Source organism: Neofelis nebulosa, chromosome 17, assembly GCF_028018385.1.
Source record: "Neofelis nebulosa isolate mNeoNeb1 chromosome 17, mNeoNeb1.pri, whole genome shotgun sequence".
Classification (NCBI taxonomy): Eukaryota; Metazoa; Chordata; class Mammalia; order Carnivora; family Felidae; genus Neofelis; species Neofelis nebulosa.
In genome coordinates this window covers 2,002,472-2,016,588 of record NC_080798.1, presented here as the reverse complement: position 1 = coordinate 2,016,588, position 14,117 = coordinate 2,002,472, and the positions used below count along the sequence as shown (strand labels likewise).

At 46.5% G+C, this 14,117-nt stretch overlaps 1 protein-coding gene across 4 annotated transcripts in view; it reads right to left on the bottom strand.

The window, feature by feature from the left end:
• Positions 1-377: 377 nt before the first annotated feature.
• Positions 378-14,117, bottom strand: part of PEG3 (paternally expressed 3) — a 33,308-nt gene continuing 19,568 nt past the window's right edge. For all 4 annotated transcript variants that reach the window (XM_058707475.1, XM_058707478.1, XM_058707476.1 and 1 more), the window contains 5 exons: positions 13,579-13,728; positions 13,385-13,494; positions 9,366-9,468; positions 8,216-8,308; positions 378-8,047 (listed from right to left, as the gene is read on the bottom strand). In XM_058707475.1, the coding sequence (XP_058563458.1) occupies positions 4,023-8,047; positions 8,216-8,308; positions 9,366-9,468; positions 13,385-13,494; positions 13,579-13,728 (4,481 nt within the window). In that variant the 3' untranslated portion in view covers positions 378-4,022. The remainder of the gene's footprint in view (positions 8,048-8,215; positions 8,309-9,365; positions 9,469-13,384; positions 13,495-13,578; positions 13,729-14,117) is intronic.

Genomic DNA, 14,117 nt, shown 5'->3' with positions numbered 1-14,117 from the left:
CTTCAGCTCAGGTCATGATCTTGTGGTTGGTGAGTTCAAGCCCCACATCAGGCTCTGCGCTGACAACTGAGCCTGGAGCCTGCTTGAGATTCTGTCTCCATCTCTCTCTGTCCCTCCCCTGCTCTCTCTCTCTCTCTCTCGCTCTCAAAAATAAAATAAAAACATAGAAAAAAAAATTTTAATGCATAATCATGTACTCTTAAAAGGAATTGTTGAGATATGCAATACTTAAAAATGGAGTAAGATTTGTAAGATTTGTAAGCCAAACTTAAGGGCCTAAGGAGGCACTGAGCTTTTGGACTTCTGGTCATAACAAAAGACTATATTTACCAACCCCAAACACGTAAAATGGACAAAAGAGGAGACTGACCAATATCTTATTTTTAACTTTATTTTTATTGTTGACACTATTACAGATAGATAGAACAACCACAACCATATTAACAAACCAAAAACCTGTGCACAGAAACAAGATGAAGAAAATATATCAAGATGTTAACCACAGTCTTTGGATGGTGAAAATATGGGTGAGTTTCTCTTCTACATTTCTGTAACTTCAAAGTTTCTATAATGAACACATACAGTGTTTATAATGGTATATATGTAATAAAGGTGGATTACCAAAACACTATGATAGAGACCATTCGAGGAAACCAAGACAAAATATTTCACCATAATCCCACAACGACCACACAACTATTTAATTGTTTTCCATATTTCTTCCCATCTTTGACTCTATGTATACCTATCATTAACACCCTAAGTATCATAGACTGGTGCACAGACCGAGATGTTAACAGCAACTGTTGCTGGGTGTTGGGAATATGGGTGAATTACTTTTCTTCTAGTTTTACTGAATTTTCCAAAGTTTGCTATGAGTATGTATTATATTTGTAATGGAGAAATACATACACAAGATTTAATACCAAAACACCAAAGGTCATTCAAGGAATTTGAGACAAAATATTTAACCATAATCCCACAATGACAACACTATTTTAATTATTTTCAGTATTTTTTTCATTTTAGACTTTATGCATACATATTTAACACTGTTATAATCACAAGCTTGTGCACTAAAACAAGATGGAGGAAATAGATCAAGATGTTAACAGTAGTTGTTGGGTGTTGGGAATATGGGTGACTTTTTCCTCTTTTCTAATTTACTATATTTTCCAAATTTTCCTCTGGGTATGTATTATGCTTGTAATGGAAACAAACACAATAAACTTTGTTATAAGAACACTATCATAAGGAACATTTGAAAACATTAAGATGAAAGTGTTTAACCATAATTCCACAAAGGTAACATAACAGCTATTCTGAATACACGTTTTGACACAGTTATAATCATAAACCTGTGCACAGAAACAAGAATAAACAAGATGTTGAAGAGTGTGTATCTGTCTTTGGAAGGTTGGAATATGGATTTTTTTTTCCTCCACTTTTCTGTATTTTCCAAGTGTCTGATGACGTGTTCAAATTATGTTCACAATGGAAACGTGATTATAAACTTTTTAGTAACACTACTATAAAGAACATTCAAAGAATTAAGAAAATAATGCTCAACTATTAGCCTACAACAACAACAACAACACAACAGCTTTTGACTATAAGCATACATTTTTAATCAGTTATAATTGTAGTATAAATATAATTCTGTGTCCTGCTTTTTCCACTTAATATTCCGTAAATATATTTCCACGTTGCTACATAACTCTTGATTATCATTTTTAAGCAGCTGCATACAGTCCATGAATACCTTCACGTAATCGTCCTATTGTTTTGGCATTTATGTCATTCCTAATTTTTCACTAACATGAGATTGGAATGGACACCCTGTCATTTGGCAAGTTGTTTTCTGAAAAGGTTCTACCGATTAATACTGCCAACAGCGATCAACCCAAGTTCACCCTGATAACATCAACGCTGGTTCCCATCTAAAGGGTCCCCCTCCTGTGCTGCGGGGCCTCGATTCTCCTGTTTTCTTGGCTGTCCATTCCAACCTCAGGTCCTTCTATGCAGCTGGCCCTCACCTATACCAAAAAGGCCCCTTCTTCACTGCCCAGGACATCCTGCTCAATTCATTCCCACCAACCTGGGCTTCCCAGCCCTGCTTCCCATTTTTCCTTCTGTCTGCTTCCCCACCCTCCTAGATCTGGCGATGTATTAGGACTTCCTTCTTTGGCTTCCTCATTTCTGCTTCGTGCTCTCAACCCTACAGCCTTCCTCAACTTTGGCATTCCCTGCAGCTCTGACACACATTCCCCAAGCCCTAACCACGCGGATCTAGAAGAGGAAGATTTAGACACGTTCCCCCAGCACATAGGTTAATTTTGCTTGCTCAAATTATCTGCTGTTGTCTTTTGCTCACTTAATCTACAGATCCACTTTCTAAGGTTTTTTTTTTTTAATTTTTTTTTTCCAGCCAACTCAAAGCCAAAAAATTTAATAGTCATTATGCAAGGGGAGGGGAAGCAAAAGGAGTACAGGTGGTCCACAGAACAGGACACAGGAAACCTCAAGCTATGAGGTCAATTTGTGATTAAATGGAAAACTGAGGTGATCCGACAAACGTGACACTAGTGGATAGATAGCTCGGAGATACTTAGAAGGGCTGCAAGAGGGAGGAACAGATGGTAAGGAAACAAATTAAGGCTGCTGGGGAACCTGAGTCCATGTTAAGCTTAAGTTGACTGTAAAGAAAGCTTTTTTTGTTGTTGTTTTTTGTTGTTTTTTGTTTTTTTTTTTTTTGATTTTTAAAATTTAAGTTAGACATGGGGGAGGAGGGTCAGACAGGTGAAGACAAGAAATCAGGTAAGCGATAGAAAGCTCTAAGGATACTAGCTCCTGGGCACCCAGGGTGCAGACTGACTTGTGGCAGTTCACACTACTGAAGCCACGATGCTACTTGTCACTTAAGGCAGGAAGCGCACAAAGGAAGTGATGGAAGTAGTTAGCCTGCATCCTTATTTACAACACAAAAGTCTCTCCCTCTGGTTCTCAACCGTCAGTAGGCACTACTGTGATCTAGTGATGGTTGCAACCCACTCTTTAAAGGCAAAAACGTAGGATTTATAGGGAAAAGCTTCAGTTTTTGTAAATTCATTATCAAACACACATCAGGTTGGTTAAAAAAAAAAACAAACAAAACTTGTAATATTTTAGCATGAGAACCACTGCAAGGTACAATGTGGCAACCAACCACTTTGGGTCACAAAAGGCCAATCCACATATTGTAAAGGCTTACACAGCATTAGGTTCCAAAGTGTTGGTGTAGACGAAATGGCTGAAAAGGAAGTTCAAAACACTTCTCTTTTCAAACAGCAAAGAATAAAAGACATTTTACCTTTCATGCTTACACTTTTACAGGAATACTTAAGAGTAAGGAATGACACACAATTACTCGAAACGATACCAATGGGGTCCAAATAATGCACAAGAAGTCTTTCTCAGAATCTAAGATGCTTAGAAATATATTCTAATTTGTTGCTCTCTTCCTCCTCCAAAAAAAAAAAAAAAAAAAAAAAAAAAAATCCGAGTACCAGGTAAGGTACCTCTGCACAGTAAACTGTAACTGTATATCATATTAAATCCAAAGATATGTGATTACTGTTTTGCTACGATATGCTATTTTATATACACTGCAGGGAGCATTATATATAGGTTACAGAAATGTCATTTACAGTTGACTGGGGCGATTTCTGTAGTCTCAAAAACCCCTGGGGTTTTCCCTCAATAAGGTCACTCAGATGCAAGGTATGTGCTAGAGCTTTCCCATATGCACACACTGGTGCTGGATGGGAGACAGCTGGATGGGGGAGAGCTAGATGGGGGAGAGCTGAGACCAAAGCAGTTTCCACCTTTGGTTTCTTTCTAGTCTGAGTTGTCTGATGTTAAAAGTCAGGTGTGTACGTGCCAAGGTAAGTTTCTTCTGACATTGTTATGGATTGGTCTGAAGTCTCTGGTTTAGTAAGGGTCAAGTTCTAAGTGAAGGTTTCCTAACCTTTATACTTATGTTCTCAGCCGGTATGAGTATTCTGGTGTCTAGCGAGGGACAGGCGATCACTGAAAAGCTGCCCACAGACATCACACTTGAAATACTTGTCATCGGCCCTGTCGTTGTCGCTGGTGCTGGTGCTGGCATGTTCAGTGTAGCGGGAGCTTTCCCCATAGACATTTCCAGGCTCAAATATTATCACCCTGGCATGGGTTTTCAGGTGCTCGCCATAGGCAGAGTTGGAAGCAAAGGTTTCTCCGCATTCCCTGCAGTCGTAGTATGGCTCCTCAACCTGAATCTCTTGATCTTCGCCTTCTTCTTCTGGGTCTTCGATCCCTGCCCCGTCTGGCTCATCGGCATCTCCCTCTGGCTCTTCAGCTCTTTCCTCTGGGTCTTCGATCCCTGCCCCGTCTGGTTCATCAGCATCTCCATTGGGCTGTTCGGCCTCTCCGTTGGGCTGTTCGGCTTCCCCATCTGGCTCTGCAGCCTCCCCATCTGGTCCCTCGGCCTCTCCATTGGGCTCGGCAGCCTCCACATTGGGCTCGGCAGCCTCCACCTCGGGCTCGGCAGCCTCCACCTCGGGCTCGGCAGCCTCTACGTTTGACCCCTGGATCCGCAGCACTTCTCGTGGAACAAGGACATTGGCTTCCACCTCCTGGGCTCCTTCTTCTTCCTCTTCTTCAAGATGAAGCTTCTGATGCTTGGTGAGAACGGTGTTATGAATAAAGGACTTCCCACAGTCCTTGCATTCATAGAATGGTGAATCTCTTTTGGGGGGCTCAGTAAGAAATGAAGTGTGAACAAAAGAGGCCCCATAATCATAGGGCTCGTCTTTCTCATGAATTCTCATGTGCTCCCTAAGATCTGACTGACTGAGGAAGGTTTCTCCACATGTTTTACATTCATAGTGTTTCTCTTCGGTTTGACTTCTCTGAAACTCAGTAAGGGCTAAGCCTGGACTCACTGCATCTTCACTTCTCTGGCCCTGTTCCGGTAAATCCTCTCTGGTGTGAATTCTCATATGCTCACCGAGGACAGAGCCATGAATGAAGTCTTGTCCGCACACGTGGCACCGAAGGGATGTTCCTGCAGTGGGATTCTTCTGTGGGGCACGAGGCCTCCGTGGGTTAATGACCAGGGGCTGCACAAAAGGCTCATCATACCTTCTTTGGCCATAAAATTGATCTTGCTCGTGGATTTTCTGATGCTCAAAAAGGAATGAGCTATGAACGAAGGATTCCCCACATGCCGGGCATTCATAGAGCTGTTCTCCGATGTAATCTTTCTGATACTCACTGACAGAATGGGTGTGGATTACAGAATGGGTGTACTCACGACTCTCGATGAGATACTCTCTGCCATGAACTTTCTGATGATCCTTAAGGTCTGCGCGATCTGCAAAGCCTAGCCCACAGTCCTTACAGCCATAGATTGCATCTTCAGGCTCGTCCTGCTCGTCCTGCTCATCTGGCTCATTCTGCCGAGGCTCTTCCGGCCGAGGCCCTTCAAGGCCTATGCCCTGAATAACAGTGTCTCCAAAGAGCTTCCGACCATGGAATTCTTCTCGGGCATAGATTTTCTGATGTGCACCAAGGTCTCCGATGGTGGCAAAGCATTCCCCACACTCCCTGCATCTGTTGCGCACTTGCTGTTCAGCGTAACTTGTCTGCGCTTGCTCCTCGTCATAACTGATCTGTGTCGGTTGCACCATGTAGCTCGTTTGTGCTGCTTGCTGTGTGTAACTCATGTGCGCTGGCTGTACAGCGTAACTCATGTGCATTCCAGAGTAACTCGTCTGCACTGGGTGTTTGGCGTAACTCGTTTGCGCTGCTTGGTCAGAGTACCTCATCTGTGATGAGTGTCCAGCATAACTTGTCTGTGGTTGCTGCTCAGCGTAACTCGTCTGAGGATCAGTAGAGACTAAGCTGCGAATTACAGAACGTTCGTAGTTTTTACTTCCAGAGGGCTTCTTTCTATCGTGAATCTTCAGATGCTCAGTGAGGTCGTAGCTACGAACAAAAGATTCTCCACACTCTGGACATTCATAGAATTTCTCTCTAGGGCGAAATGTTTGATGGTCACCAAAACGTAGGGAGTGAATTACAGAGGTCTCATAGTTCCTACGCTCAATGTTTTTCTTCTTCGAACGAGCCTTCTGATGTTCACGGACATTTGAGGTGGGAGTAGATGATTCGCCATCCTTCTTAAGTTCACTGGATCCCTGACTAGTTGGACTTTTCTGAGATTCCATATGGGATACACTTTGTATGACAGAGTCCTTGTAGTTGTTATTCTTACCCCCTTCATTAGGGTTCTCTCTGGCAGGAGTTTTCTGTTGCTTATCATGACGGTCTGAAACAGAAGTGGAGGATTCTCCCTTCTCTTCACATTCAACGACTTCATTTCCATTGCAACTTTTGGGAGGTTTGAAAGCAGCTACACTATGGATAACAGACCTCTCGTATTTCTTTCCTTCGGAGGTATTCTCTCCAGCATGGGCTTTCTGATGTTCGGTAACACCTGAGCTTTGAATGGGAGACTCTGCAATCACTTTTGGTTTGCTGGGCCCCACTGCACTGTGACTCTTCTCAGCCTTAGCAAAGGCTAGGCTATGAATAACAGACCTCTCGTATGGTTTCCTCTCATAGACGTTTTCTTGAGGAGGAACCTTCTGGTTGTCATCAGGGTTAGAGCTGACGGTGAACGCCTTCTGGTCCTCATCATCTTCAGGTGGTCTTGTTATAGTATGACTCTTCTGGGATTCAGTGAAGGGCACGCTATGAATGACAGACTTCTCGTACCCCCTGCCTTCGAAGAGGTTCTTTCGAGAATGAATTTTCTGATGCTCACTGAGGTCTGAGCTTTGCCTAAAGGCATCCCCACCATCTGTAAAGTCATACAGCTTCTCTTTTGGGTACGTCTTCTGACGCCTTTTAAGGGACTGACCAGGAATAAATGTTTCCTCACACACTTTACCCTTACTTTCAAAGAGGTTTCCTCTAGTATGGATCTTCTGGTGTTCTTTCAGGGATGAGCTGTGATGGAAGGTCTCCCCACACACCTTACATTCATACATTTTCTCTTTACCATACGTTTTCGGAAGATCACTGGGGGGTGGGCTGGGTTTAAAGCCTTCCCCACGCTCATTATCTTTGTCATCTCTACCATGGATTTTCTGGTGGTCAATTAGGGCAGAGCTATGAAGGAAGGTTTCCTTACACACCTTACATTCATAGAATTTATCTTTCCCATATATTTTCTGGAGCTCACTGAAGGTTGGGCTAGGCATGAATGGCTCCTCATACTCCTCATCATTACATTCTGCAAGATGCTCTCTAGCATGAATTTTCCGATGTTCGGCAAGCGCGGCACTCTTATTAAAGGTTTCCCCACACTCCTTACATTCAAAGCGTTTCCCTCCAGCCTGACTTTTCTGAACCTCACTGACAGCCACACTATGAATAAACGATTCACCATACTCATAGAGATTCTCTCTAGTATGCATGATCTGATGTTCGACAAATTCGGAAATCACACTGAAAGACCTCCCACATTCATCACACACATAGGGCATTGCCCCAAAATCAAGTGGCTGCGACTCAGTGAAGGAGGGGGCGCTAAGGCTGCTCATGCTCATGGCTTTTCTCATTTCACTACATTCAAAAGGTCTCTTCCTTGCATAGCCCTTCTGCTCGTGAGCTGAACCCTTCCCATCTGTGTCAAACTGATAGCGCCTTTTTCTTTCAAGAACTCTCTTTTTGGAAACAAGACTCGAGTTAAAATTAAAGCCTCCCCCAAAGCCATTCCCTTCATAGCCCCTCTCCTGAATCACCGACTCCCTCTTGTTGAACGAAACTTCCTTCCAATCATTGTCTGGCCTTCTGGGGAACCTCTGGGACCGATCGTTAGATTCCCTTGCCCGTCCTGATTTGGAGTTGCGCGAAACATCCTTGATGAATTTTTCCATGATCACCCCGTGGGAAGATTCATCTTCACAAATTCCCCGCCGATGGGTTGACTTTTTGGTTTCAGGCATAGATTTTAGACCTGAAAAGAAACCCCAAGTGTAAATACTCCCTAATTCCTGTACCTGTAACACTGAGACTTCTGTGGTGATGGTGTGAATATAAAATGTAACAGGTCTACCAATACGTATGTATGGCTCCCATCTCATTAACTCAAATGGCCACTAGGTACAACCTGCCTCGTGCTTACCTCGACTGGTGCTTGGGTAGGCACTTCTCTTTGACCTCGATGAATGGCCCTGTGTCATGTGGGAGTGGCCGTCGTCTTCCGCAAGCTGAACCCCTGTTCACAAGAATGATATGACAGCTTATGCTCAAGCTGGGCACAAGACTCATCACCGTAAGATGGTGCCTACCTTCCTAGGAACCACTAAACAGGAGGTGGCCCACGCCCAACTCCTGGAGTGTCTTCTATGTGCAGTCCCATGTCCTTACTGTCCACTCCTCAGCCCATTCTAGCCTGAATTTTATTTTTTAATATGAAGTTTGTTGTCAAATTGGTTTCCATACAATACCCAGTGCTCATCCCAACAGGTGCTCTCCTCAATGCCCATCACCCATTTTCCCCTCCCTCCCACCCCCCATCAACCCTCTGTTTATTCTCAGTTTTTAAGAGTCTCTTATGGTTTGGCTCCCTCCCTAACTTTTTTTCTTCCTTCCCCTCCACCATGGTCTTCTATTAAGTTTCTCAGGATCCACATAAGAGTCAAAACATATGGTATCTTTCTCTGTATGACTTATTACCTGAATTTTAACTAATTCTCCTGATTCCACCTAGAAATCTGCACAGAGACCACTACATGTCCTGAAATCCAGTGCACCTTTTTCAGTCTTCACCTTCCTGTAATGAACACTTAAATCCTGACACCCTCTTTTTCACTGGCTTCCATGATTCTCTTCCTCTTTCTTGACTCTTTTCCTCAGCTGCTCCCCTAACACCAGAGCTCCTTGAGGCTCCATTGCCTTGCAAAGCTCTCTCCCCTCAGTGCCAGCCAACTGCCCACTATGCTAGCCAACTTCAAGGGAGGTCCAAACTGGAACTCAGGATCCCATTCTAAGTAGGTATTTAAAAATCCTCACTGCCACCTCTCTAGAAAAAGTACCAACTCTTGTGGCAAGAGCCATCTCCCCATTCTCCATGACCTTGTACAATACACTCAATATACCCAAAGCCAGAATGATTTCTCAAAAACACATCTCATCATTTATTTCTCTGCTTAAAATATTCCAAAGGCTTCTTATCACCCTTAAAATCCAAACATATTAACATGGAGTCTAATGTCCTACAGCTTTAAGAGTCAGGTGACAAAAAGCTCCAGTAACTGGGTCTCTCTGCTTACCCAGAGAGAGCAGCTTCCTGTAGTTTTCCATGTTGTCCTGAATCGGGTTCTGAGGCTTCCTGTCCTCGGTCAGGTTCACAACGTCCTGGTATGACACGGCATCCTAAAATACCAAACACAGACCTCTCGATGGAGTCCTTCCATGGGTGCCCAAGAGAGAAGAATGCTGGCAATACGGGTGCTACACACACAGATATGTAGAAAGTGCGCACAGTGTCTGGGGTTCTGAGTGATCCAGGGCGAGTTTTACTACGGACCTACTGCGTACCTACCTTGGTGCTAGACTGTGAGGAAGATCCAAAAGACGTATGACACACATTCCTTGCCCTCATGCAGCTTATAATTTGGTTGGAGAGAAAAGACTCATGAAACAATTAGAGAACAATAAACAATAAAGTGGGGTACAGATAATCAGTGCTAAATGGGTTTGGTAGAGGAACTTCAGTGGGGCCTTAAGTGGGAAGACTCTGACACAGAGAAAGGGGGCGGTGGTGTGAGAGCTTCAACAGGCCAAACATGGACTACACATGGCATGTGCAGGGACGGAAAACGTGTTTCAGCAGACGTCTGGTCAGGAGGTGGGACTTAAGCCTCCCTCCGCGGTCCCACTGTGTCCTGTGTTCACCTTCACTGCACAACATGGGTACATGCTGTGCTCTTCCAGGTGTGGAGATGTCCCAAATAACCCTGATGGAACCTCAAGCACTGAATGCCTTCATTTTATAGCTGACTTTCCCACCTGCTGAACACGTCTCTAAAAGTCATTTTACAAGTCCCTGAATTACTCGGAAGAGTCTCCTATGCAGGACCTCACAGTACCTTTTCTTATTGATGCCCTAGGACATCAGCAGTCTCAGGGAAGTGTTGTCCCAGGGACCACGGACGGCACTGAGGCCTGGAGATAGATGTAAGGATGGACATAGCACCGTGGGAAGCCTACAGGTTTTGGAACCAGAGAAAACTCAAGGACCAAAGGAGGACTGTACCATTTCTGAGCCATGCAACCTTGGGAACAGAAATCTTTCTAAGCCTCAGGTTCTTCATCTGTAAAATGGGAGAGTCAGCATCAACCCACCTTGCGATATTACGGGTGAGGGTTTTCTGCAACGGGACGTGTTGTTCAAACATCAAGAAGAATTACGTAATAAAAAATGTAAATTACTAAACTACTATGTAAAGACATTTTGATATTGAATTTATTACAGCTCCTTGCTGGGAAGTGGCACGGACACAGCCGTGTGAAATGCGGAAACAAGAGGGCACGCATGACAAGATAAACCAGCACATACACTGGGATTTAGAGGAAGGCCTCATTGATGCAACTCCCAACATCTAGTGATGAAAAGCAAAGCCACAACCAAAACTGAGCAGAGTTTCAAAACTAGAATTCTTTCTGAGTCTGGGCTGAGAAGGCCTAGAACGACGCACAAGCTACAGAAGCTGAGGAGGCTCTAAAACTCGGGACAGGCACCCTATAGAGCAAACTGGCATCATTTTTGCTGGTTGCCCAGCCCCTGTCCGGTGGCAAGCTCAAGAGCCAAAGCTCCACTAGGCTCAGGTTTGCGACAGTATGTCCTGAGTCCCAGCACTGGCGTATTCTGCTACGCCAGCAGGGACACAGGACATCCCTAGTGAGAGGAAGGAAACCAGGGCTCCTGACCTGGGGCGTTAGCAGAGAGAGCAGAGGAGGTCAAGAACTTGGGAGGCTCAGGGAGTCAGAAAGGTCACCGTCCCCCGTGCTGAGAGACCCCATGGGCAAAGGCAAAAGGGAAGGGTTATTTTTCACACTCTTCTTTCCGTCTGCCTGAGTAAAATAAGAGCACACTGAATTTTGAACTACGCTGTTCTATGAAAGAAAAACAATGCTTTATTTAAGGTAAAGTTAATCTCCATAAGTGGGCGTCCCTATAGCGGCTCGTCACTTAGTATCTGCAGCCAAAACGGCACCTCAACTTGCAGGAGCGCCCACCGAGTTCCACTCGAATGGGTGACACCCGGAGAGCAAGCAGCTCAGAGAGTTACATGCGGCGCTAAAAGAGGATGAGGACTTCCTGCTCTGGGTGCTTCACGATACCATTCGTCTGCCTGCCGCCAGCCCGGCACGCCGGGTTAGGAGTGACCCGCTGCGGCTAGACTCTCGGCCTACACTGACCAGGAGCCAACCCTCACCGGGGTCGAGGAAAGGCATTTAAAGAGCAAAGCAAGACAAAAGCCAATTAGCAACCTCCTCTCATCTCTATTTCATGACTGTTTCAACACCCCCTAAATAACGGCTCGTATCGCTCATCCCTCTACAGACAAGTGGGAACGGAGCAGGGCTTGCAAGCCGTGCATGCACACCGCACCACATTCTCGGAGGTAAGGGCGTATCACAGAGCCTTTTTGTTGTCAAAAATCAAGCTTAAGAGTGAGTCTGTTTAGTATTTTCGTCTAGATTCCTAAAATTTTGGCCAATTTGGTTTCTTCAAATAAGATAACAAAATCAGTAGCAAACTAAGTGTGTCACAAACTTAGACAGTTTCCCTGGCACAAGGGACAAGGACATCTGGGCTGGAGGGACAGTCACCTCCGACCCTACCCACCTTCCTCCGCATCCCTTCCCCTGTAACTGCTGCTTTGGGGTGCTCTGCTTCCAACATCTGGACACTGCCGATTCCTCCCTCTCATACACACCTGCATTCCTTGCTTATCTCCCAGACAGGGGACCAGTGACAGAGATTTCAGGGTGGGATCCGAAGCCTTCCATCGGCTGATGCCAACTTCTGAGTGCCACTGCAGGAGTGCACTGGGGACTGACCTGAGCTCTCTGCTCGGCTGCAGGACACAAGACCCTTGTGGCCAGGCCCAACCCCACCTTGTGGCTGACTCAGCAATTTTGCCCTCGGGGTTCTGGCCTGTCTGGTTTTCTGTCTGGTTCCTGTCCCCGGGCCTTCGCCGGAGACCTCCTGACCCTACCTTCACCTGGCCTTCAGAAGTCAAGGGTTACTGCCTTCAAGATGCTTCCTTTCAAATCCAAATCCAAACCACTGGGACAACTGCTTCCCAGCGCTCAATTTTTCCTTCCCAGAGCTCTGCGGAACGAGCATCACACGGTATCCCACGAAGGCTTATTTGTGGGACTGCTGAATTCCACTCTGTTGTTAAGGCCTGAAGTTTCCAGGGCATGTGGGGACCCCGACAACCTCAGACACCATGGCACTCCCTGACCTGGGCGAGGTCCTTAGTGCTAAAAGGAGATGCAGGCTCCTCGCACTCGGCTCCCCTTCTTCTCAAAGCCCTTTCCACGCTGCGGCTCCCCTTCAGAATGCTGGGTCACGAGTGACCCTACTCCATGCAGGTCAGCCCAGATCCCAAGGCCTTTTTCCCTCCACTGATCTCCCCAGCATACCGCCTCCTAAAACTACTGCCAGAACTGCCGACACGCAGGCGGCGCCGACCGCATGCCAGGCATCACGTTAAGCCCTTCTTGGATACACATGAATCACACTCACTCCTCACAGCAGCCCGCTGACCCAGTCACTGCATCCATTCTTCAAATGAGGAAACTGAGGCTCAGCTTAGTCAAGCAAATGGTCCAAGGCTGCACACCTAGCAGGTGGCAGAGCTGGGCCTCACACCCAGCCCTCGCTGGCTCCAGAGCCTTCGCTCTCTCTTGCCTGTGTGCTGTGTGGATGTACAGCCTCCCTGGTTCCCTGCAGTGGGCCAGAAAGACCCCTGCAATGGTTCTGCTTCCCTGGCTCCATAGGGAACCACTGACATGACCGATGTACCACATGCCACAGGTGTGGGATGGCAAAGAGCTCCTCTGACAATGTGGGTCAATCAGAAAGTAGGCAGGAGTCACCCCAGCCACTTGCCACCTCTGCGGACAGGCCTGGGCTCCATGCAGGGCAGAAGTGCCCCTCTGCGCACCCAGGTGGGATTCTAAGGGTGGATGAGCATACCCTCCTGGGAAAGAAAGGCCTCTCTGCCATGAAATGAAGATGGCCTTTCCAGAAAGAGAGGAGACCTAAGCATACCTGGGATCTTGACTCATAATCCATCACAGAATCCCTACGTTTGCGTTCTCTTTCTGTCGCAAAAGTTGTTTTCTCCATCAGAGGAAGGGAAAGGTCCCGTTGAGGAAGTCCTGGGAAGAGACAAGGCGTCACAGAGGGACAGGGTGTGGTGTGGCCCTGCACGCCCACCAGGGAAGTCCAAGCATGGGACATACTGCCTCTGGGGTTCCTGGGGTATGGCCAGCGGTCCCGAGACCCCAGGTCTCTGCTCCTGCCTCTCCGCTCCCGGTCCCGGTCCCAGTCCAGATCCCAGTCCCGGTCTCGCTCCCGGTCCCACTCCTGGTCCCAGTCCCGGTCCCGGTCACCTGAGAAAGCCAGACATGGAGGAGTTAACACGGTTCTGGGCCACGCAGGATGGGGGCCCTAATCCCCCTCCTCCCTTGAGGAGATGGATCCCACACTGAGGTCTCCAGACTCCCATGCATGACCTGGGCTCTTTTGATTACCCTGGACCCAGAACACCACTTCTGGAGGCTTTGCCCAAGTGCCACGGATGGCAAAGCAAGCGCCACAGCGTGGTTTAGAGGCCAGCCCCTGCAGACACTTCTGTTGTTTGCTGGCTGCCACACCATCAGCCCCACACTCTGGACCATGACTTCAGACCCGCCCGCCAGTCTCAATGTGCACATGACTCTGCTCCAAAGAGACAAAACACATGCCCTCCCAAAAGCAAGCTTCCTTTTTAAAAGTTCTT